At 39.1% G+C, this 26,175-nt stretch overlaps 1 protein-coding gene across 1 annotated transcript in view; it reads right to left on the reverse strand.

Moving 5' to 3' along the window:
• The window catches only part of iars2 (isoleucyl-tRNA synthetase 2, mitochondrial), a 96,919-nt gene extending 71,439 nt beyond the window's left edge, over window positions 1–25,480 (reverse strand). The window contains exons 1-12 of the mRNA XM_043695778.1: window positions 25,165–25,480; window positions 23,225–23,344; window positions 22,849–23,008; window positions 21,332–21,480; window positions 21,204–21,253; window positions 20,999–21,108; window positions 14,945–15,035; window positions 14,078–14,193; window positions 13,408–13,577; window positions 12,355–12,445; window positions 10,852–11,003; window positions 4,303–4,463 (exon numbers count right to left, since the gene is read on the reverse strand). Of these exons, the coding sequence (XP_043551713.1) occupies window positions 4,303–4,463; window positions 10,852–11,003; window positions 12,355–12,445; window positions 13,408–13,577; window positions 14,078–14,193; window positions 14,945–15,035; window positions 20,999–21,108; window positions 21,204–21,253; window positions 21,332–21,480; window positions 22,849–23,008; window positions 23,225–23,344; window positions 25,165–25,371 (1,577 nt within the window). The 5' untranslated portion in view covers window positions 25,372–25,480. The remainder of the gene's footprint in view (window positions 1–4,302; window positions 4,464–10,851; window positions 11,004–12,354; window positions 12,446–13,407; window positions 13,578–14,077; window positions 14,194–14,944; window positions 15,036–20,998; window positions 21,109–21,203; window positions 21,254–21,331; window positions 21,481–22,848; window positions 23,009–23,224; window positions 23,345–25,164) is intronic.
• Between the last annotated feature and the right edge of the window lie 695 nt (window positions 25,481–26,175).

A 26,175-nucleotide genomic window follows, 5' to 3' on the forward strand; every position in this document is an offset into this window, starting at 1 on the left:
TTGAATTGTCCACAAACTCTGAAGATGTCCCCTGGACACCAAGATCTAAAATGTTTACTTCCCAAGAAAAATAATAATATCGATCCGTTGGGAACTTCATCAGAAACTTTCTTCTAGTCTGATAATATTTATTAGTCATTATTTGCTGTTTCCAGTCACTCAATTTTGCTACTGTCCTTTTTATTGCATGAGCTCTGACTTTGCTCACTAGTCTGTTGACACAATACAATAACCGAACACCTCTGCAAGTCCACATACACCTCATCAACAGTATTTTCATCAATACTGTCTGTTACCTCTTCAAAAGAAATTCCAACAAATCAGTTAAACATGACTTTCCCCAAAGAAATCCATGCATGCACTCTTTAATCAACCCACACTCATCCATGTTACTGTTAATTCTACGTTGAGCTATTGTTTCTAGTTTTTCCACCAAAGGTTAATCTGACTGATCTATAAATGCTGGGCTTATCCTTGCACTCTTCTTTATATTAGGTATAATGTTTGCAATTTTCCAATCCTCAGTCCAAAGGAAGACTGAAAAAAGTAATCAGAACCTCAACAATTTCCATTCTCACTTCCTTCAGCATCCTTTGATGCATCTCATGCAATCAGTGCCATGTCAACTTTAAGCATCAACTGTTTATCCAATACCCCTCCTCATCAATTTTGAACACCTCTGGTAAATAAATTTTCATACTTCCATGGTCTCAGTAAAGAGGAAACAAAGTAGTCATTTAATACCTCAGCATCCACATGAAATTGTCTTTTTCAGATCCTTAATAGGCTTCACTTCTTTTACCAATCTTTTACGGAGGACGACTTTGGGATTCCCTTTAGTGTTTGCTGCCAATCTCTTTTCATTCTCGGTCTTTGGTAGTCTGGCTCTTATCGTGTTTTCTACCCGATATCTGTCAGAAGCACATCTTTTTGCTATCTTTTGTTTTAATTTCTGTATCTGCTTGCCATTCCTGGGAGTTCTGCATTTGTGTGCCCTATCTTTCCCTTTTCAGGGATATGCCTTGAATCGGATAGAACCATCAATCTTTGAAGGCAGCTCATTGTTTAGCTGTTTGGTCCCAGTCTAATCGGCCCAGTTCCATCATCTCATTGAAGTCAGCACTCCCCCAGTTAATTATTCTCACGCTGATTGTTCATTGTTCCTTTCCTCCATCATCCTAAACCTTATGACACAATGATCACTGATTCTTAAATGCTCCCTCACTGACAAAATGATCTACTTGGCCCACCTCATTCCCAAGAACCAAGTCTAGCAATGCCACCTGGCTCATTAAAATGGATACATTACTGTACAAAATTCTACTGAACACAATCTAGGAATTCCTCCCCTTCTTTAGTCTTTAAATTATACAAATGTAAACTGGAATGGTTGGAGTGTAAAATTCCAAATCATAACTATTCTACAATGTTTGCACTTCACTGTAATTTCCTTGCAGCTTTGTTCCTCTACACACCCTCGACTAGTTGGTGGCCTATAGAGTATGCCAGGTAATCCTTTTTTTAATTTAGATTTAGCCAAATAAATTCTGTCCTTGAAACCTTTAGACATGCTTTCTCCAATGCTTTTCTTAACCATAACCATCACCCCACCTCCTTTCTTCTTTTCCTACCTTCCCTGAACCCCTGTATATCAAGGAATATTGGCCACTGCGTCTTGCTCTTTCTTCAGCTAGGTCTCTGTTAAAGCAACATCATTATATGCAGCTACATCCAGTCAGAATGTTCAGATCCCATGAAAACAATCAACTCACTGGAGAGGGCAGCTCCACAAATATACCCATCGTTAAGCATGAGGTTGCCCAGCTCATGAATACTGAGTGTATGATTTATCTTGGCTCATCCAGATGTAACCAGATAGACGCTAATCTTCAGCCAATACAAAGCACCAAACAATGCAAAGATTATGGGCCCTGATAACATTCCAGCAATGTTACTAAAGACATGCTCCAGAATCTGCTGTACCCAATACAGCTACAACACTGGCATTCCCTAACCAAATGGAAAATTGCCCAGGTATGCTCTGTACAGAGAAAACAGGACAAATCCAACATAGCTAACTACCAAACCATCAGTCTACTCTTAATAATCAGTAAAGTAATGGAAGGTGTCATCAGCTATCAAGCAGTTTCTGCTCAGAATAACCTGCTCAGTGACACCCAGTTTGGGTTCTGCCAGAGCCACTGAGCTCCTGGCCTCATAATAGGCTCGGTTTAAATCTGGACAAAATAGCTGAATTGCAGAAGGAAGGTAAAGTGACTGCCCTTGACATCAAAGGCACATTTGACCAAGCCTGGTATCAAAGAAGCCCTAGCAAAGCTGGAATCAATGGAAATCAGGGCTAAGTTCTCTGCTCGTTAATGTCATACCTGGCAGGTAGGAAGATGATTGTGGTTTTTCGAGGTCAGTCATCTCAGCTCTGCAGGGAGTTCCTCAGGACGGTATTCTAGGCCCAACCATCTTCAGCTGCTTCCCTCCATCATAAGGTCAGAATTGGGAAGGCTTGCTGATGATTGCACAAATGTTCAGCACCAGTCACAACTCCTCAGATAATGAAGCAGTTCATGTATAAATGCAGCAAGACCTGGACAATATCTGGGCTGACAAGTAACATTTGTGTCACACAACTGCCAGACAATGACCATATTCTACCAGACAGAATAAACTTGACATCCAGTAGTGTTAGTATCACTGAATCTCTAACCATCAAAATCCTCAGGGTTGCCATTGAACAGAAACAAAACTGGACTAACCATATAAATACTGTGGCGACTAGAACTGATCAGAGGCTAGGAATCCTGCAGCAAGTGTCTCACCTCTTGACTCCTCAAAGCCTGACAACAATGTATAAGTCATTATGGTGATGGAATTATCCTCATTTGCCTAGCTAAGTCCAGCTCCAACATCACCAACCAGGGTAAAATAAGCACACTTTATTAACACCACATCCCTTCACCATAAATGCTCAGTAGCAGCAATGTGTACCCTCTGTAGACGCTTTGCAGGGATTCACCTAAAACTTCTTAGACAACACCTTCCAAAACTACAACCATTCCCACCTAAAAATACAAAGGCAGCAGCTTCCTGGGAACACCACCACCTGCATGCTCCCCTCTAAACTTCTCACTTTGAAAAATATCACTATTCCTTTAGTAACACAGGTTTAAATTCTCAAATTCCCTCCCTAGCAACATTATGAGTCTACCAACCAGCACATGGACTGCAGAAGTTCAAAAAGACAGCTCACCACCACCTTAAGAGCAACTAGGGATGGGCAATAAATATTGGTTCAGCCAGCGATAGCCACATTCCATGAATGAATACTTTTATTAAAAAGAAATCCACATTCCATTCTGCATCTGTAACTCACTAATCATATTCACTATACTCTATACATTCATACACACAGAACCCAGTCATATACATAACCTTGACTTAGTACTAGAACAGAGAAAGTGAAGTTAGATTAAAGGAGAAATTAAAGCATTCCATCTGCCTCTCTAGTATTTTGTGCACCTTAGTTAGTTACCCTTTTCTGAGATGCTCTCCTGGTTCCCTCAACCCTGATTTAATTTAAACATTAACAAAGTACCCCACAAGAAAATCCATCCTGGCTCTGTTCAGGTGCAGTCCCTCTGGGTTTGTACAGGTGCCATCTCCTTCACATCCAGTCCCAATGTCCTAGGAACCTAAACTCCGATCTTTGGCATAATATTTCCAGCTAAGGGTTAAACTATTTTGTCTTCACATTTCTCATTTGCATGAAGTACTAGAAGGAATCCAGAGATTGTTACTTTTAAGGTGTTGCTCGCTAGTCTTCTAAATTAGCTTCCTAAATTCTGATTCTAGGACCACATCCCCTTTCTACCTATGCTGTTAGTACCAATATAGACCAATATATATGTTCTTTCTTTGCTGTGCACAATTGACCATGAATGATGACACAGACTTAGCTATTGCTGCTCTCCTCTGAAGAGACTGGCGCATTTCTTTCCCTAAATGACTTAATGAACCAGATGATAATAGTCATGCTCACCATTACTGATGGCCAGGTTTATAGTTGAGATTTATTAATTGAATTTAAATGCAATTAACTGCTATAGTGGGATTGGAACCTATGTCTTAGGCCTAATGATTACTCGTTCAATGATATTACCTCTATGCCACCATCTCCCCAAACATTCTAAAAGGCAAGGTAAACAAGTATAAATGTTCATGTTCCTACTTTTGTCGATTATTGCAAGCTGTCACAGAAACATATTTATGAATTTAAAAGCATCTTACTTGTTTATAAGCGGCTCTGCAGTTTCTTTGTGATAGAAAACAGGAATGGGTACCCCCCAGCACCGCTGTCTTGAAATGCACCAATATGTCCGCCTGTCCAACATGGCAAGCATACTGTTCATTGCTGAATGTGGAATCAGTTTTACTTTCTTTAATAACTCCTAAAGCACAGGAACAAAACATCTTATTTTAGTACTAAGAATATTGACAAAATTGAAAATTACTCCATTAAAAAAAATCAAATGAAACAGAGAAAATGTCGAGTGATATCTTCAGTTCAAACAATACTTCTATTTTTATTTTAAAAAAAACACATTCCAGCTGTCAGCTTTCTCACCAATGCCTCAACATGGAAAGGCATTGGTCAGATTCTTACAACCGAAATAAAAATAAAACCGACAGTACTTCCCCAGCAGGTGCACTGTTGCATCTTGCTGATAGTCTTGGCACTGAACTTAACACAACATGGACTCAGGATCCTTACTCACTGGCACCTCACTAAATTATATTACTTCATTGTTACAGGATCAACATCCTGGAATGCTCTTCCATGCAATACTGTAGGTATACTTGCACATGACTGCCTGCAGCTCATGACTAAGTATTAAAAGGCATGAATGTGCAATAAACACTGGCATTGCCAGAGATGTTCAGATCCCATGAAAAGATAAATTTAAAAAGACAGCAGAAAAAAAAATAGAGTTTGTGCACTCAGTAATGCGTCATTTCTTTAGAAATAGCGTGATTAAATAACCTCCTTGGCTCTGAAATCTGATTCCTTCAAAAGCTGAAGTTTTAGAGAATGTTTTAAAACTATTTCTTTATCTCCCTTTATCCCAGTTGCTCCTGATATTTATTTCATTTTCTTTTCTGATTCACATTTCTCTATGAATCCCATTTGAAACTTCCTGTTTTATATTCAGGTCTTAATGGAGATCCTTCATTCGGGATTACTGAAAAGCCTTGCTGCTTCTGTTATTGGTCACAAATGCCGGAGAGGTGCTGCACTGGGTCAGGTGCCAGATTACCGACCCACTCACTCAAAAAGTAATGAAAAAATGGTCAATAACTGCTCGAGGTGAGCACTCTTACTTTGCCACTGACTGCAAAATCCTGACACCATACTGCAAATTCTTTTACCTGTTGCGTAAATAGAAAAATGCCAATTTGTTGAGGTAGAACTAACTTTGCATGCTTACAAATAATGAAAAAGCATGGCTTTCTTGCTTTACAAATGAGAACAAATCAGTCCATTATCTATTCCAATTCGCCTTTCAACATTTAATCTTTTTCTAATTCACATTAATACTTTTCATCACGGAACCAAAAAACATTAAATTGTTGAATTTAATATATTTGTAAAAATACAACTGAATCTACATTACTCACACCTGACAGAGTGATATACCATTCTTCAAGGAAAGACCATGGGATATTGGAGCACAACTCGGCCGTTCAGCCCATCGAGTCTGCTCTGCCATTTGATCATGGCTGATATGCCTCTCAACTTCATTCCCCTGCCTTCTCTTTTCAATCTTTGATCCCCTTACTAATGGAGAAATTATCTTTGACTATCTTAAATACATCAATGACTTGGACTCCACAGCCCTCTGCGGCAATGAGTTTCACAGAGTCATTCTGGCTGAAGAAATTCCTCCTCCTCTCATTTCTAAAGGGTTCTAAAGGGAAAACGATGTTAGATCAAATTTCAAAACAGCAGCGTCTCTTTAAAGCTACAAATTATACAAGTATACCCTCACATTAAGGACAATTTCACTGCTGAAACAAAAGGATAAACCTGCAAATATACACCATGTCATTCAATAACTTCAATGGGAACAAATAGCAATAATGGGCTCAAGCTTTAAAACTAGAGAATTTAACAAGTTAATTTGCTTTCAAAGAATGATAACTGACTCAAACGTTTATCCAGCATTGTAGCGCTTGTTTATGATTTGGTGAAGAAATTTCAGAAAATGCAAAGAACTTACAAGTTTCAAATGGATGGCATGAAATACTTGATTCTATGCAATTTGTCATCTTTAATTGCAATTGCGGTGAGCAACTGGAGCATACAAACACTTACATTTCTGTCAATTTAGTATTTTCTACGTTCTGATGAAAGATCATTGGCTTGAAACATTTTGGTTCCCTCTCCACAGATGCTGGGAGATCTGCTATTTCCAATATTTGGTGTTTTTATTACTTGTATTTTTTACTGCTCTTTCAAATAAGAAATATGCACGCTTAGGCAGCATGTAAGATAAAGCACACATTGGTCTACAGTATATTAAATTTTAAAAATAAGAATTTGACAACCTATATTCAATGTAGGCAATAGCACACTCAGATGGCATTACAGTGTTACTGCAATTGCCCAACCAGCAATTGTTTATTCATTTACACAATACAATTTACTTCCAAATAAAAAATACCATTTAAAAAAAGTGCATTCTTTTGTACAATATTGCACAAATCAAGATAAGCTAAGGCCAGAGCTACATAATTGTGTTCTGATACATTTAATCCTCACAAAACTGACAAACAGAAAAATGCCATAAATTAATTCTAATCACAAATCTCAAACTGCAAATAAAAGCTTAAAACGTACATGGGATATATGTTTAAAGACTGACCAGTACATTATAGAATTACACAGCACAGAAGTCATTCAATCCATTTCATTATTTAGTCTTAGATGGCAAAAGGCACTCAAAATAGTAACTGACGCTTCTTAAACAATACTGTACAGTGAGTATAACTGTACTCCTGTTACAGCTGAGAAACAGGAAGCTTGGCCCAACAAGTTCAAGTGTTGTTTATGTCCCCAAAAAACTCCTCCCAAAGGCTTTCATCTAAAGTCATTAACATACCCTCTTAGTTCTTTCTCCCTTGAATGCTTAAGTCACTTCCCCTTAAATGCATATACGCATCAGTAAATGCCATTGTCATTTCTTCCCTCGGTTGTTTTGATGCATATGAATGCAATCCATACAGTCTACGCCCTTTATGTTTGATGAATTCAGTCATCCTATCCCTTTCAATACTAAACATCATTATGCCATTTTGTTTTGTATAATGTCATGTCCACCATCTAAAACTTTCTGGAAGTACTCAGTTATTGAATATTCCACTAAGACTTGAGGGTTTATTATGTACATCTTTAATTGGCCCCCTCTGATTTTCTTTTCTTCTTTATGATTGTAGAATACTTGCCTCTCTTTTAATTTTCCTTAGTAATTTAGTTTTGCTGTTACTCTTTGGCCTCCTAATTTGATTTTTGGCTTCTATCCTAACCTGGTCATACTCCTTTCGTTATCCTCCCCTTCATATTTATGCACACCTTTTCTCTTTATTTTAAAATTGAACTGGTATTTTGATTTCATTAATGAGTTTTTGCACTGCAGTTGCATGGGTTTCTCGTGGACTCTACTGATTTCAGTTTTAAATGTCTCTGATTATTTCCAATTTCATTCTCAGTAAGTTTTTATTTCTCAAATGTCTGTGGGACATGAGCATCACTAGTTGCCCTTGAGAAGGTGGTGACGAGCTATTTTCTTGAACCGCCACAGTCCAACCTACTGTGGGTTGACCCGCAATGCCAATAGGGAGGGAATTCCAGGATTTTGACTCAGTGACAGTGAAGAAACGGTGATATATTTTCAAATCATGGCCATGAGAGGCTTGGAAGGGAACTCGAAGGTGGTGGTATTCCCATGTATCTACCACCCTTGTACATCTAGATGGAAGTGGCCATAGGTTTGGAAGATGCTATCGGAAGATCTTTGGTGAATTTCTGCACTGCATCTTGTAGATAATACACACTGCTGCTGCATAGCATCAGTACTGAAGGAGCAGATGTGGTGCCAATCAAGTGGGCTGCTGTGTCCTAGCTTCTTGAGTGTTGTTGGAGTTGCACTTACCCAGGCTGTAATGAAGCTGCTCCTTTATTAAAGTTATGCTGTCCTTTTTGCTTTTTTTCCAGAGGGTTTGTAAACAACACAGACTCTGAAACGTCTGGTTTGAAGATTTTTAGAGATAATTTGATAATAGCTAACAGATACTGCCTCAGGCAGGAGTCTTTCAAGTTTTAAAAAAATTTGGACAATAAAAGGAGAGTGGCCAGTCCTCCCAGTTCGGCTTTTCACTGGTTTGGTTTTTAATAGTACAGAGGAACCTCAATTATCTGGCCGAATTTCTGAATTTCAGATTATCCTCACAAGATGTCAAGGTCCCAATGCTTGACTAAACTGTGTTATCTGGCATTCGATTATAACGAACAAAATACTTCCCGCCTGTGTTGTTTGGATAATCAATGTTCCTCTGTATTGGGGAAAAAGCTGCTGGATCCAAAGAAGCAGGTCCAGGCTGGGACTCTCTCTGACTTCTGTTCTGTAAGAACCTGTGTTTGATTTTACCCTTATTGCCAAGGGATGTGTATGGACTTTGTTGAAAGTATTTGGAACAGCATCATTAAGTTGGAAGATTTGTTGGGTTTTCAGAGAGATTAAATTATTCTGTATTATGTTGTTTGCATTTCATTCAGTAATGTTGTGAATAAATTATGTTTTGTTTAGAACTAGTGCTTTGACCAGCGACATTTCTCCTGGAATATCCACTTTACACCTGGTTATAACACCTAGCAAAGTTAGGATCTGGACTACCTTCTTGAAATGTTCTGCGGGGTCTGGTCTGGTTCACAATAAGGCAATAGGGCAGTATTCCATCACACCTCTGATTTGTGCCTTGTAGATGATGGACAGGCTTTGGGGAGTCAGGAGGTGAGTTACTCATTACAATATTCCTAGCCTCTGACTTGCTCTTGTACCCACTGTGTCATGTGGAGAGTTCAGTTGAATTCTTGGTCAACAGTAAACCCGATATTGATAGTGGGGATTTCTAAAACGGTAACACCATTGAATGTCATGGGACGGTGGTTAGACTGTCTCTGATTGGTAATGGTCAAAGCTTGACATTTGTATGGTGTGAACGTAGCTTGCCACTTGTCTGTCCAAGCCGGGATGCTGACCAGTCTTAGTGCATTTGAACATGGACTGCTTCAGTATCTGAGGGGTTGTGACTGATACTGAATATTGTGTAATCAGTGAACATCCCCACTTCTGACCTTAAGATGGAGGGAAAGTCATTGGTGAAGCAGCTGAAGACCGTTGAGTCTAAGACACAATCCTGAGGAACTCCTGCAGAGATATCCCAGAACTGAGATGACTAACCTCCAACAACCATGACTATCTTCCTATGTGCCAGGTATGACTCCAACCATTACAGAGTTGACCCCATGAAACCCAGTTTTGCTAGGACTCCTTGTTACCACACTCAGTCAAATGCAGCCTTAGTTGTCACTCTCAGCTGACCTCTGGAAGTCAGCTCTTTTGTCCATACTTGAACCATGGCTGTAATGAGGTCAGGAGCTGAGTGGTCCTATACAGAATCTAAACTGGGCTTCACTGAGCAGGTTATTTCTGAGCAAGTGTGACTTGATAACACTGTTGATGACATCTTCCATCAATTTACTAATGATTGAGAATATACTGTTGGAGATGTTTAATTGACTGGGTTGGATTTGTCCTGCTTTTTATATACAGGACATATCTGCATAATTTTTCACATTGTCGAATAGATGCCAGTGTTGTAACTTTCTGGAAGAGCTTGGTTAGGGAAGCATCAAGGCCAGCAGCACACAACTTCAGTATTGTTGCTGGAATGTTGTCAGGACCCTTAGCCTTTGCAGTATCCAGTGTCTCCAACTGTTTCTTGATATCACATGGAGTGAATTGAATTGGCTGAAGTAGGTATTTAGGCGAGAATGAGGACTGCAGATGCTAGAGATTAGAGTCGCGAGTGTGGTGCCAGAAAAGTACAGCAGGTCAGGCAGAATCCGAGGAGCAGGAAAATCCTGCTCCTCAGATGCTGCCTGACCTGCTGTGCTTTTCCAGCACCACACTCTTGAATGAAGTATGTATCTGTAATGCTGGGAACCACTGGTGGAGGCCAAGATAGATCATCCACTCAGTATTTCTGGTTTGAAGATTGCGCAAAAACATCAGCCTTATCTTTTGCACTGATGTGCTAGATCCTTTGGTCATTAAAGATGAGGATCAGCCTTCTCCAATGAGTTATTTAATTGTTCACCACCATTAAGAGACAGATGATAGCACAGATATAAAGTTATGTCACCTTTGTAAGTTTTCATAAAAGAAAGATTAGAAACTCAGTTCAGATTCAGGGTAGGATGCAGAGATGTTACCAATGTTCCTTTTCACTCCTTTAAAGTCAGCTTTGCCTCTAATATGCATGCATTCATTTTAGTATTTGTCTTACTTTGCCTTCAAGAGGAGAAGAAATTTGGAAGGAAAATATACAATTATAGCTTCAGTAACTTCTAAAGTATGTTAAAACAAAGAAAGTTTTGGCCAGCTCAACAGAAAAAAATGACAATAGCTGATAACATGTAGTTAGAATTTTTACACGTTAATATATGGCAAAATTACAAGCATTACCAATTTAAGTTGTCATTAGAAAAGAATTTACCTGAGCTCTGTCCTTGATACTTGCAGTATCGATAAACCACTGTTTGCTGGCGCGTATAATTACTGGCTTCTTTGTTCTCCAGTCATACGGGTAACTGTGTCTTACGTTGTCCTCTTTCAATAACATGTTTGCTCCATGCAACATTTGAATGACTAATGAAATTCAGAAATTAAAATCCATTAAGACTGTATAAAGACTATCACCTATTTAGAAAACATGGCACAGTTTCCAAGGAAAATAAATTGAAAACTAAAGCAATGTTAATAATACTCATCATTATAACGACAAAACACTTGGTCAAATTAAGCTATGATGAATTAAATAATGGCAAGAGCATGCTTTACTATAGTTTATCCACATAAAGCAGTGGTATAACTCACAAGAAACTAGAATCTGCAATTACGTGGCAGCTAAAAAGCAACTCCACACCAGTGCAACTTCTCAACTGTATCTTAAATTTCACATTTCACTGAGCTGCTGGAATAAAGCTGATATCATGATATGCTATGAGTTGCTTCAAACTAAACATATTATTTTGATTGCAGGTCTTCAATTGTTTTCAAGGACTGGTCAGTTTATAACACTTATTAATTTCCAACAGCACACCAAATAGAGAGTGATGCTTGCTGGCTCCGAAAATTAGAACAAATACAATTCTAAAAATTTTAACTATGTAAATATGCCAGTTAATGCTTCAATGTGCTTTCATACTTGGACAATTCATTACACAGAAATTTGTAATTATATCAAAGAAGAATTAAGCACAGATTGGGGATTGCCTTGCAGGAAGAGGAATACATCAAATCCAATAGCAATCTCTCTGAACAAAACTTGCACACTCATCCATCAGCTAGATGTCAGTCATCTGCCTTTCTCAGGATGGACACAATGGATGGTTGAACAAGACAAAGCAGTGAGAAAACAAAGCTAAATTAAAATCAGAATTAGGAGTTTTTGATTTTATTTTCACCAAATTTCTCCCTTCTACTCTTTCAGGATTTGATTTTTCCCTGATTTACTATTGTTGGCTTTATAATTACTAGGTAACATCAAACAGCTCAACCACATGGCTATTATTCATATGGCAAATCGCACCAAGAAGCACCAGCAGGATGTGCAATGACAGTGGACATTACACAATTTTCCTCATCTTTCTCCTTACATATCTACTCTTCAAAAGAGTGGTTGTTGGCCGTTAAATTACAATTTAGACAAACCAAACATTGTGCAATATTAATGAATGCGCTTTCTTAATCAAAATTCTTGCATAGGCATCAGAAGTATAATCTCCAATTGATTTTGCCCTAAACAAAAGATATTAAAGCCACTTATTGTTTCTTCAACCACTTCAGCTGAGTTCAGCTAAGCAAATCTAAAGCAAGGATTAAATGTTGAACATTACTCGTCACCACAATTCAGCTACTAACATCCAAACCCAATAAATCATTGGGAGAACAATCTAAACAAGATTTCCAAAAATTCTCCAGCAGAGGTATTACTAACCTGTTTCATTTCCTTCATTAAGGACATACTTGTTTTGAAGCTCTAATCCAGCCGCTTCAGTGAAAAAGCCATTTTCATCCACTAAACAGTCCTAAATAGTGAAAACCAAACTAATTAAAACTGCAGCAATTGTGAATATAATGCACCATCCAGGACGAGACATGGCAAAATTTTCACCAATTATAGAGTGGGTAGACTGAAACTATTACCTTTGGTACCTGCCACAAATACGGTTTCTCAACTACTGACTTCAGCATCCCTCTAGATGACTATATGAGACTAGACGAGATTGGTTGGCACTTCCACATCCTACCTGAATCTGAACTCAGTCACCTTTTTTTTTAAAGACACAAAGATGACACAATTTTATGTGAATACTATTGTCTGCCCCCACCAAGCCTCAATCCATCTGCAGCTGTAACCCTCATTCATGCTTTTATTACTTCCAGACTCGAAATACTTTCCCAACCAGAATCACATTCTCCACTCTTTGTAAACTTAAGCTTATCCAAATAGTATTCAGAAACTATTCCCTCCAATTGGAGAATCTAGTATGAAGAAAAAGGTCGAGTTAGGCCTTTCAGGAAAAAAAATAGAAAACTCTGACACACAAAGGTTTGAAATGCGCTTCCACAAATGGGAGTAGATGCTAGATCAAGTGTAAATTTTAAGTTAGAAATGATTGCTTTTTGTTTACCAATATTATTAAAGAGATATGGGGCAACAGCAGAGAATATGAAGGCAGGTTTCAGTTCAGTCATGATTTCATTAAATGGCAGAACAAAATAGCAGGTTCAATGGATTAAATAGCCAGCTCCTGTCCCTATGCCATATTCTAATCCACAGCAACCTATTTACCCATTACCACTGCCCTTGCTGGCCTACACTAACTATGTAAATAAAGGCTGTTGTTGTGGTATATACACTTCTCCCAACCTGACTTTAATCAATGCATTGTTGTTAGAATCACAGCGTTTAGGTGGTCACCATTTGGCTCATTATACATGTACTAGCATTATTAGGCATTTGAGTACATATTAATCTGTAACTTACAACAGAGAGTTTGTGGTGGGAAGCAACACTGTAATCTTCCATTCCATGAGCTGGGGCAGTATGGACCAATCCTGTCCCTTTAACCATTGTGACATGGTTCGCAGGCAAAAGCTGGGATTCCCTTCCAGGAATTACGGGATGTCTACAGACTCCACCTTTTAAATCAGAACCTATACCAGGAGAAGTAATAACATAACTGCATAAAGAGTTATGAAGGATTCAAAATGTATCAAACTCCATACAATGAAAGCCATTCTGTTTTTTGGTAGTAGATAATCTAATTTGATTTTAATATATAATGCAACTCATCTCTATATTCTATGCATAATGAGGAAAGGAAAAGAATTCAGCCACGTTCTCTCATCTGGTCATCAGTCAGCGAGCTCTGCTGAAAGCCGATTTATGTAGACTTCAAGGCTTGACTAGAATACTTCTCGAAAAGCCTCTTAATACATTCATTGTCCAGGCCTGTAAACTTGTCACCTGAACAAAGTCTTAGAAGTATATTCTTGCACATGAAACCATGGCCCAATAATAAATCCAACATTTAGGACATAGATACAAAAGTAAAAATTGGAGATGGGATAGAATTTAGAAAACCTTATAAAGTGCTATAACTTTCAATGAAATAAAGAACAACTCAAGATAAATCTACTTTAATTTCTCTTGCCTGTGACTGTCTGAAGAATTTCAAACTGAGCGTCCAGGATTGTTGCTGTAGATTCTACACATTCTGTACCTAGAAGGTAGAGTTCCTCTGTATTTAAGCACTTCACTAGAGAATACCTGCATTCAGAAACAGCGCAGCGTGTTAGGAATTGACTGACATTTTTAACTGCGGAATTTGATATCCAAATTTCACCATGATAAAACAAGAAAATGAGCTATCTTCCAGTTTTCGAATACAACTTGACAGTTACTAATGTCATCTGTACTGTGAGAAACCTCACCTTTACATGACAACAGTTAATTGTGTTAAACTACAAATTGTATGTTTCAAATGTACTGAAAATTGTAATACAGTATATTAAAATATCAATGTTCAAGTTGCAAAGAAAAGTTATCATACTTTTAAAGCTATCATTTCTCAAGACAGTACAAAATGTTCATAGAAATCTTCAACTTCATTACACCAAAATCTACACATTCATTTCAACTTAAGGGAAAATTTTAGGGCTTTAGATTCTTCCCTGCCAAGTTACTTAATAGTGGTGGAAAGTATCTGTGGGTTCATGGTTACACTTTATTCAAAAGCTCCATTTGTGCGAAAACACAATAGTACCTTGGCTTAAAAATTTAAATCAATATCAGACATGGAACACAATAATTTCTTTCTCCTAAAGAAGCATCTTCTTCACAAAGAACTACAAAGTCAAACTGCATTCAGAGGATCAGGTCATTCAAAACTTAATTGATGTTTGATCAGACAATTTTGATTACATTTTGGACACTTCTTGGCTGGAGGTAAAAGCAAATAATGTCATTCAAGGAGGCACCTTATTCTAATGTGGAACTTATAAGTAACATCAGAACTTACTCAGCATTTGGCATATAACAAACTGCCTGGTTAGCTGGAATTGTCCAAGGCTGGGTTGTCCAGATTAATGCATGAACAGAGGATGCATCCCCTGAAAGATAAAATAGTTATTTTCCAACTATTGCAAAGTAAAAAGACAAACTTTTTTTTACAACCTGACGTTCATATTATTGATGCATCAAGTCAAATATTACTTTTTTTACTGAAAGCATCTTTCTGAAATCTATCAACTTATCAAATGCATTCTATTATTCTTCAGAGCTGTGGACATAACTGTCTTGTTGAAAGAAAACATAAAATAACCTAAAGACATTAACCAATGAGCCCATACTTATCATATTTCACTTATTTCCATTAATCACATTAAGTAACTAGCACATATCTGTAAATAGAGTATCACAAGATACTTGCCTCTTCCCATAAAACCATAAGTAGCAGGAACAAGAGTAGGCCATTCAGCCCCTTGAGCCTGCACCACCATTCAATAGAATCATGGCTGATTCAACATTCTTCATAGTCACTTTCCTGCATTTTCCCCTTAACCTTTGATTTCCCTACTTATCAAGAACCTATCAATCTTAGCCTGAAATATACACAAGGACATTGCCCCACAGCTCCCTCTGGGTAGGACTTCCTTTTATTCTGGTCCTAAACACTAGGAGAACCATCCTCTCAGCAATTATCCTGTCAAGCCCCTTAAGAATCCTATATGTTTCAATGAGATCACTTCCCATTCTTCTAAACTCCAGTGAGTAGAGTCCCAATCTGTTTCGCCTTTGCTCATAAGCTAATCCCCCCTCAGACAAGGGAGCCTAGTGAACATTCTCTGAACTGTCTCCAATGAAATTACATCTTTCCCTAAATAAGGGACCAAAACTGCTAACAGTATTCCAGATGTGTAGTCTCACCAGCACCTTGTACAGTTGCTCTAAGACTTCCCTACTCTTATACTCTAACTTACTTGAAATAAGGGCCAACATTCCATTAGCCTTCCTGATTATCTGCTGCACCTGTGTGGTAGATTTATGTGTTTCAATTACAAGTAACCCCAGTCTCTTTGTGTTACAGCTTTCTGCAATTTTTGTCCATTTAAATTATATTCTGTTCTTTTGTTCTCCTTTCCAAAATGAACAATTTCATATTTTACCACATTATACTCTATTTGACACCTTTTCAATCACATACAAAACCTATCAATATCTCTCTGCAGACTGTTTGTATCCCTCTGACAACCTGACTTTCCATCTATTTTTGCATTGTCTGCAGATTTGGCAACAGTACATTGTGATGATGCTGCCCCTTTTACAAGGTTATGTTGTCCTTGTTTTTTTTAAATCAAGCGGGGTTGTAAAGGCAGAGGTCCCTTTATGTCTGGAAATGCCTACTTTATAAACAATGGCAGGGGAGTGACCAATTCTCCCAGTTCAGTTTTTTTTTCCTAGTTTGGTTTAGTTTTAGCAAGCAATGAGAAACTGCTGGGGACCTAGAGGAGCAGCTGCAGTGAAAACAGGTTGCATGCTTCAACAGAGGTCTTGCCTAAACCTTCTCTCTGAAAACTGTCCTGCCGTAAGAACCTGGGTTGAATTTACCTTTAGCCAAGGGGTGTGTTTATGGGATGTTGCAGGAATTGGAACAGCGTTATTAAGCCAACCAACAAAATATCACCACTTATCAAGTAAGTTAAGTTATTCTAAATGCTGCTTTCTTTTGATCGTGGTTCATCCGAACAAAAAGAATTTACAGCCCAGGAACAGGCCCTTCGGCCCCCCAAGCCTGAGTCGATCCAAATGTACCGTCTAAACCTGTAATTCAATTCCTAAGCATTTGTATCCCTCTGCTCCCCACCTACTCATGCATTTGTCCAGACGCATCTTAAATGAATCTACCGTGCCTGCCTCTACCACCTCTGCTGGCAATGCGTTCCAAACGTCCCCCACCCTCTGTGTGAAGTAGTTGCCACATGTATCCCCCTTAAACTTTCCACCTCTCACCTTGAAAGCATGACCTCTTGTTATTGAATCTTTCACCCTGGGAAAAAACTTATCTCTATCAAATATGTTTAAATAAATTCTGTTTTGTTTGAAACAAAGTGGTTTGACCAGCTGCATCACTCCTGAAATATCTACTTTACATATCCTATAAAATAGGTTAGGTTCTGGGCTATCTTCTTAAAATGTTTTGAGGGGGTCTGACCTGGTCCATAATAACATTCATTTCCTTATTCCAAGTCATTAATACATATTGTAAACTATTGGAGTCCCAGCACTGATCTCTGTGGAACACACTGGTTGTAGGTCACCAACTTGAAAAATAAACTTTTATCTTCACTAAATAAAAACCGAAAGAACTGCGGATGCTGTAAATCAGAAACAAAACAGAAATTGCTAGAAAAGCTCAGCATCTGGCAGCATCTGAGAAGAGAAACTAGAGTTAACGTTTCGGGTCAAGGGACCCTTCCTCAGAAAGGTTAACTCTGATCTCTTTCCACGGATGCTGCCAGACCTGCTGAGTTTTTCCAGCAATTTCTGTTTTTGCCCTTTATCCCCACTTGTTGTTTCCTGCCATTAGCCAATTGTCTGTCCATACCAATGTACTACCTCCAAACACCATGGGCTCTTATCTTAAGACTTAACCTTTTGTGAGGTATCTGATTGAATGTCTCCTGGAAGACCAAATACAACACATCTATAGGTCCCCTTCTATGCACTCTGATTCAGACTTCCTGGAAACATTCTAACAGACACGATTTCCCTTTCATGAAGCCAATCTGCCTCTGCTTGATTAGATTAAGGTTTGCCAAATATTTTGCTATTACTTCCTTAAAATTGATTCTAATATTTTTCCAACGATAGATCTTAGGCTAACTGGCTTATAGTTAGTTGCATTTTGCCTCCCCTGCATTTTGAATAGGCTTGTCACATTAGCAGTTTTACAATTCTCTATCACTTCTCCAGAAACCAAGGATTTACAGCTAATGCATCCACTACTCTGCAGCTACCTATTTTAGAATTCGAGGATGCCAGGCATCAGATTCACGAGATTTATCTGCCTTTTGCCACAATACATCATCTAATACTACTGCTTTAATAATGGTGATGGCACTTAATTCTTCCCCTGTAGCCTTAATAATGCTCTTAATGGGATGCTCAAACTATCTTTAAAGACTGGTGTAAAATACTTGTTTAATTTCTGTCATTTCTTTGTTCCCCATAACCATCTCCTTAAATTCATTTTGTAAGGGGCTGAAGTTTACTTTTATCTCAATCTTCCTTTTATATATGTAAAGAAACTTAATGTCAGTTTTTATATTCCTCAACACTTTGTCCTCATAGTTTATTTTCTGTCTTTATTAACTTATGAGTTCATCTTTGCTGGATTCTGAACTTATTCCAGCATTTGGGGCTATCACTGACTTTGGACTCCTTATATACGTTTACTTTCAATTTAATATTCTCCTTAACTTCCAACGATGGTCATGGTTGATTTATCCCTCTCTTAGAATCTTGACGCCTTACTACTATTTTTGCTGAGAGTCACAAATTACCTTTTAAATCTCTGTCATTGCTTGCTTACTGTCAGTCCTAGTAATGTACCCACCTAGTTCATTTTAGCTGACTCTATCCTCACTTCATTATAATTCCCTTTATTTAAGTTAAACACAGTTGTTTCTGACCCAAGTTTCTCACTCTTGAACTGAATATTAAATTCTCCATTATGATCACTACTTCCAATGGTAACTTTTACTGTGTGTTCGTTTGTTAAACTTATTTTATCACCCATTACAAATTCAAGGTAGCCTGCTCCCTGGGTGGATCCATGAATAGTATTCTCAGAAACTATCCCTGCTGCTCTCTTATGAATTTGTAGTCATAGCTATCCTTCCCAATTTGATTAACCCAATCACTATGAAGATTAAAGTCACCCATAATTATTGTTTTATTCTTTGTACATGCTCCTATTACTTGTTGATTTATCTCCTTTCCTACAGAGTGGCTGCTGTTTAAAGGTCTATTCCTACCAATGTTTTCTTTCCCTTGGTTTTTATTTAAAACCTGCACCCAAATTCATTCTACATTATGCAGGCCTAGATTGCGTCTCGCAACTGTCCTCATTTTATCTCTCATTAATAGTGTTACCTCACTCTCTTTTCCATTATTCTTGTCTCTCTGTAAGGTCAAATGTCCTTGTATGTAAAGTTCTCAGTTTTAATCTCTATGTGGCCATGTTTCCATAATGGTTATAAGATCATATTCATTTACCTCAACCTGCGCAGTCAGTTCCTCTACTTTATTCCGAATGCTTTGTGCGTAAAGATACAAAGTCTTTAAATTTGTTCTGCTAGTGAATTTCCCTACACTTTTATGGGTGTTTGATGTGATGTGACAATCGCACATTCTGTCCCTTCTTTTTATTTTCTGATAATAATAAGCCCCATCACTAACGTGCATCCAACCTTCTCCTTTACTTTAGATTTTCTAATTTTCCATGCAACTGAACCCATCCACTGTGCCCCTCCTTCCCTCCAAATACTTATATTTCCTTAGCAGAACCTCTTCCTCTTGTTGGTATCTAAGTGGACCACGACAACTGGATCTTTCCACTCCAACTCCAGATTTTTCTGCAGCTCAGGTCAGATATCCTGAAATTGGGTACCAGGCAGACAACACAGGCTTTTGGATACTTGATCCTGGCCACAGAGAACCATGTTTATTCCTCTGACTATACTATGATTACAACCACATTTCTCTTTTCTCCACCAACTAAAACCAGCCCCCACCCTTACATGGCTCCCTATACCATGATGCTATGGTGAGTTCTCCTCACACTGTTAATGGCACTATTTGGAAACAGAAGAAAATATATTTTAACTGCTGACAACTATTATGAATCTTTCTCAACAGGCGAAACTTCAGCTATAAGAAACAGCATCAGCACTATGTTCATTATGTGCAACTCAAAGCAGTCAAACTCAATTTTGATTATGTTTAATATGTCTCACACACTTCTCGGAGAAAGTGAGTCTGCAGATGCTGGAGATCAAAGTTGAAACTTTATTGCTGGAACAGCACTATGTGCAACTCAAAGCAGTCAAACTCAATTTTGATTATGTTTAATATGTCTCACACACTTCTCACCTTGACAAAGTTAGTAAGAGAGGAATCCTGGCTGATTATTGTCCTCCAAGTCAACAAACATAAAGCAGAATTTCAGCATCCTTCCAGCAACCAAACAAGTATCAACTAGTGATTTGAACCATTAACACTCATCTTAAGTTAACTGGTGGGACATACAGTTTGTCAAGGTAACTGATAATTACTGAAGGATTGAAAGCAACTGTTCACTTGCTGTTCAAATGTCAACCTAGATAAAGTAGTATTGTCAGGCTGTTCACTCACAGTATTAGAAATGCTTAACATATACTTAAAAATGTGTTGCTGGAAAAGTGCAGCAGGTCAGGCAGCATAAAAGGAGAAGGAGAATCGACGTTTCGGGCATAAGCCCTTCTTCAGGAATGAGGAGGGTGTGCCAAGCAGGCTAAGATAAAAGGTAGGGAAGAGGGACTTGGGGGACGGGCATTGGGAATGCGATAGGTAGAAGGAGGTTAAGGTGAGGGTGATAGGCCAGAGACCCCCTCTCCAGCCTATCTCCCTCACCTTAACCTCCTTCTACCTATCGCATTCCCAACGCCCCTCCCCCAAGTCCCTCCTCCCAATCTTTTATCTTAGCCTGCTTGGCACACCCTCCTCATTCCTGAAGAAGGGCTTATGCCCGAAACGTCGATTCTCCTTCTCCTTTGATGCTGCCTGACCTGCTGCGCTTTTCCAGCAACACATTTTTAAGCTCTGATCCCCAGCATCTGCTGTCCTCACTTTCTCCTTTACTTAACATATAGCCTTTATATAAAAGGCAGTGCATAACAAAGCACCAACCACTCTCCATTCTACCTATATTTTTCCCTAGATTTGATACACCGTTATTTAATGAGCTGCATCCCCAAGCTGAATCTGAGCCAAAACTCCTACAGCGAACAATACTAAATTTGTGACACTCTACCTGATGCTGAAGCTAATTTGGAGGGGACTTTTATGAGAGGAAACTTGACATATGCCGATCGACTAACATGCTGCTGATTGTATTCAAGTTCAGCTTCAGCCAAGGCTGTTCTGCAAAGATAGATGGAAAAAAAAATAACAAACATTGTACTCTGTGAAAAATAACTAAAACTTCCAAATTACCAACAATAAAAGAAGTGACAAACCTTGTGGAAGGAGACCAAAATACGGGTTTGTAGTCTTGATAAATATACCCCTTAAGGCGAAGAGAAGTAAAATTACCAGATTATCAAGATTTGGACAACACGTGAAACTTACAAGAACAATAAAATACCTCATCAAACATTTTGTGGAAAACTTCTAACTGTTTAGCTTCATACTGTTTGTCAAATGTATAATAACATTTATCCCAATCAGCCATCACGCCCCATCGAATAAACGCTGCTCGTTGGCGCTCAATTGTTCTTTCTGCAAATTCTTTGGCTAGAAGACAAAAATGACATAAAACACATTAAGTTACGAGAAACTTTGGTCTGTTGACTCTCCTGCACTCCTCCATACGAAAAGGTTCTAATCAAGGTTGCAAGGAGGTGGGACAGAGAACAGCACCTCCTTCGATCTTAAAAGCTGAAAGTACAAATGCATTTTTGCTGTGGTCGTTTAAGAGTTAGTATCATTTTGTAGTGATGAGTTTGATACTGTCTCAAAAATAGTTACCATCAAACTCTTATACTTAATTAAGTTTTCTTTTGTGAGTTCTGCCTGGTGGACCTGCATTTATTGCCCACTCCTAAGATGCTCATGAGAAGTTAAATCAGAAGTTTTGTAACTTAAAATGGAGTGTAGGAACGATCACAGTATAACTGTTTTCATTCACTCAAATTTTCCCTGTGTCTGGCCAGTTCCACACCATCTCCGTCCCCAAATTTTAACTCCTGCATTATCATAAGCATCACAACAGATTAGTATTGAAACCAACTTCCTCAAGAATAAATCTCTGTTGAAGGCATAAGTTAGGGTTCCAGAATTGACAAACATTTCTCAAGAATATCAGAGCCTTAACACTCTACTGACACTATGTTGTGCCGCTGATAAATAATTCCTGCAATCAGACATCCTTAAACAGCCAACTAAAATCTGTTAACCCATGCAAACCGGTTTAAAAAAAATGGCTGACAAAGATCTTAGCTGTTCTCTAACTTTATTGGAGGATTGAGATCGTAACTGAGCTCAGGGCTAATGAAAAGGAAAGCTGATGCTTTTAATCACTACTCAGAAAATCGAGGCTGGAAATGCATTCATGCACATTAATATGGAAAGCATTAGGTTTGGTTCTGATTCTACCACTGGTGAAATAGCTAGCCAAAAATAACATTCAAGTTTTATATGGGGGGAAATACCAGATGACCTGCCGTAACTGCGGAACAACACCAGAGAAGATTCAATAGCATGAGGAGGAGAACAAAACCTAAGAAAAAACTGAAGCATAGGCAAGTTAGAACTTTCGCACTCCTTCTGTTTTCTTCTCTCTTGTTGTCACATGTAATTAACAAAACAAATGGCTTTTGCATTTAACAAATGTTCAAACCAACAATGCGAAAATCTATACATTAGAAATGTACAAGAATAAAATACCCTCCAAGACATAATCTGCAATTAAGAAATAAAAATCACATGTACTAAAGCTGGACAGCTAAAGCTGGACAGTTGAAGTTATTTTTACAGCTTAGTTACTGATTTCAAACTATTTCAAAAAGGTTCAGCTGTAATTATTTGCAATGTTGGTAAATAGGGAGAGAACATCTTCAGATATTTGAATTAACTAATGTTGATGGCATGGAAAAAGTGTACCTTTTTGTCTGATCTCGATAGGAAAAAGTGTTTTAGCTTCTTCACCACATTCTGCCAATGCTCTAAGTTCAATAGGCAACCCATGACAATCCCAGCCTGGTACAAAGTGAACTCTGGAGCCTCTCATCAGCTGAAACCTATTAATGATATCCTTCAATATCTGCAGTTAGGGGAATTAGAAAATAATGACAAGTCATGGAATAATATTATATCACTTATATAAATATATACTTTATCTCTAAATAAAATTATTCCAAGCACAACACATTATCAAATTATGATTTGTAAATCTCACACAGAATACGAAGTATCTTAATATGAGGAAAACTGCAAAAAATGTATACGTTTATTGAGCATTGAAGAGAAAATGACCTACTTTATTTAAGGCATGACCAACATGAGGGTCACCATTAGCATAAGGTGGGCCATCATGAAGACAAAATTCTTTTCCTTTCCGGTTTCTTTGCCATGAATATAATTCTGAAAACCCACATTCCTATGAAAACAAGAAATGTCAAGATTTCAATGACTTGCAAAATCTTTCCAATTGACTACACATATAAACTCAAAGGCAACCAATGAATAAGTGTTTATAAGATAAACATGAAGGAAAAAATTCTCTATTACTTCATCAATTCTTCAATGTATGGCATGCAGGAATAAATCAAATGTGTTCCTTGTGAGAAATGGTTTAAAAGGCATGGGACAACTATCGACATATAGGCAGTCTCCCATTTATTAAAGGGTTCCATTCTGAAGTCTGTTGACAAGTCAATTTGTATGCAAGTCAGTACTCAATGCACAACAATAAAGAAGTGCCATGCATAAAGTACAGGAAGTATTCAAGTCAGATCATTAAAATTACACCCCTACATGAGGTCACGTTCATAAGTCGGTTTGTAGATCAGGGACCCCCTGTAATTCAGTCCTAACTTTGTATTTCCATTACAATTCCTATATCCATAGGAATAGAAATTGAAGAAAATCTTTTTCACACTGGTTATGGTCTGGAATGCATTAACTGAGAATGAGTGATCAAGGCACACTCAAATGCTTAATGGAAGGATTCACAAGGGAATTGGACTTTAGCTGGAAAAAGAAGAATGCGCATTGTTACAGGGAGAAGGAAGGAAAATGGCACCAGATGTCATGCAGACATTGTAACCAAAGAGCCTCCTTCGCTGTTTTGTCAGTTCTGTGATTCAGTGTCCACAGCTCTCACTTATGCAGTCAAACAATAGGCAATGCACACCAGCAGTAGCTATACACTAGTACCCCACTTCAACAGATGAACTAAAGCTCGAGTCTGACATAACTAGCCTTCTATGTGGTCAGTTGGGTGCTTGGAGAAAGTGAGGACTGCAGAGTCTGGAGATCAGAGTCAAAAAGTGTTGTGTTGGAAAAGCACAGTGGGTCAGGCAGCATCCAAGGAGCAGGAGAGGCGATGTTTCAAGCATAAGTTCTTTATCAGGAATGTTGGGGATGAAAAGCTTATGCTTGAAACGTGGACTCTCCTGCTCCTCAGATGCTGCCTGACCCGCTGTGCTTTTCCAGCACCGCACTTTTTGACAGTTGGATGCTGCAGATGATCGTAGCTCTGAAGAGGGACACCAGGGAAATATGTGGTACAACAAGGGCACCACGCTGATGAAGTAGATTGGTAGCCTGACGCTCAAAAAGCAGTGAGACTTCATGGAGGACCATCTCAGTCAGCAATGAAAATATGTCATCAAATGGAACAAAATCATAAGAAATAGGGGCTATTCAACCCATCAAGTCTGCTGTGCCATGCAATGAGGTCATGATAACCCCTCAACTCTATTTCCTGCCTTTTCCCTGTTACTCTTGATTCCCTTGCTGATTAAACATCAGTTTATCTCGTCCTTGAATATACTAAAGGACAGTGCCCCCTGCAGTAAAGAATTCTACAGACTCATATTCCCACTGCGAGAGGAAATGCCTCCTCATCTCTGCCCCAGCTGTTGCAAAGGGACTTGGGAGAAGACTCTGCTTTCCCACCTGCCCACAGTAGACAGATCAGTGACACACTCATCTCCCTTTTGGCGTGACTAAACCTCTGGGACCAAGTCAACAGCCTGGTCGGGCTGAGTGCTGTGGGGCTCTGGCACTTTGCAGAGTGAAGCCCTTGCTGCCAGCCTCACTGACTGACCAATCAGCACTATCCTGGACACTGTTCCCCTGCCCTCCCCACACCACCCCACTCCTGACTGCCCCTGTCCTGGACACTGACCCTGTCCTGGACACTGACCCTGTCCTGGACACTGCCCCGCTCCCACACCCCTCACCCTCCCCTACCCTCTGGATCTGCAGCTCCTTTTCCAGCAGCTCCTGGCCGCTCGGTCTCATGGGGAAGTCGGTGCGGGGCAGCAGCACCGTCTCCCGGTATTTGTTGCTGCTCGCGCTCGAATTCCAGCTGGTGACCGACTGCCGGTACCGGGCGGCGGCATCCCGCAGTTTCCCGGTTAGTGAGGAGCCGCGGCGGGCTCTCAGCATCACAATCATGGCGGACACTGCGGCCGGTGGGCACCAGGACCCAGCGGCGACCACGCCAGTAGCAACGGCGGCCACCGAGGCTCAGAACGCGCGTGCCAAAAGCCGCAGCCTGCCTCCTTTCCCCCCCGGAACACCTCAGCAACACCCTCTACCGCCCAGCTGAGTATCCAACAGCTGTCACTTCAGGATACACCAAAGAAAATCTTTTAATTGCAAACCAACAGAAAAATCTGGATCTGTCTTTATTTTCTCTCAGCACATGGAGCTTTAAACCAAAAAATATCAAGCCTATAGAGGCAAAATGTCACAAATCTTCTAGAAGTAGCAACCAGTGCAACAATTTTAATTAACTTTATTTCAAAGTCATAAATCAGATGACACTGGCTTACAGTCCAGCACATTTATTTGAAATCACAAGCTTTTGAAGCGTTGCCCCTTCATCACCTTGCCCACCCCGTCCAACACCGCCACTTCCACATCATGCCCACCAACTTTATTTCAGGTTCATTAAAGGCATAAAAACTGAAAGAACTGTGAATGCTGGAATGCAGAAACAAAAATAGAAATTATAGATGGTGTAATTTCTATCCATGTACCTCCTTCCTCCTCAGTATCCAAGGACCCAAACACACCTTCAAGGTGGAGCAGTGCTTTAAGTGCACTGCATAATCTAGTCTATTGCATTTGCTGCTCACAATGTGGTCTCCTCTACATTGGGGAAACAAAAGTTTAGACTGGGTGACTGCTTTGCAGAACACCTAGTTCTGCCCGCAAAAAAGGCCCTGAGCCTCCACCTGCCTGCCACTTCAATAC

The sequence above is a fragment of the Chiloscyllium plagiosum genome, chromosome 9, assembly GCF_004010195.1.
Source record: "Chiloscyllium plagiosum isolate BGI_BamShark_2017 chromosome 9, ASM401019v2, whole genome shotgun sequence".
Taxonomy (NCBI): Eukaryota; Metazoa; Chordata; class Chondrichthyes; order Orectolobiformes; family Hemiscylliidae; genus Chiloscyllium; species Chiloscyllium plagiosum.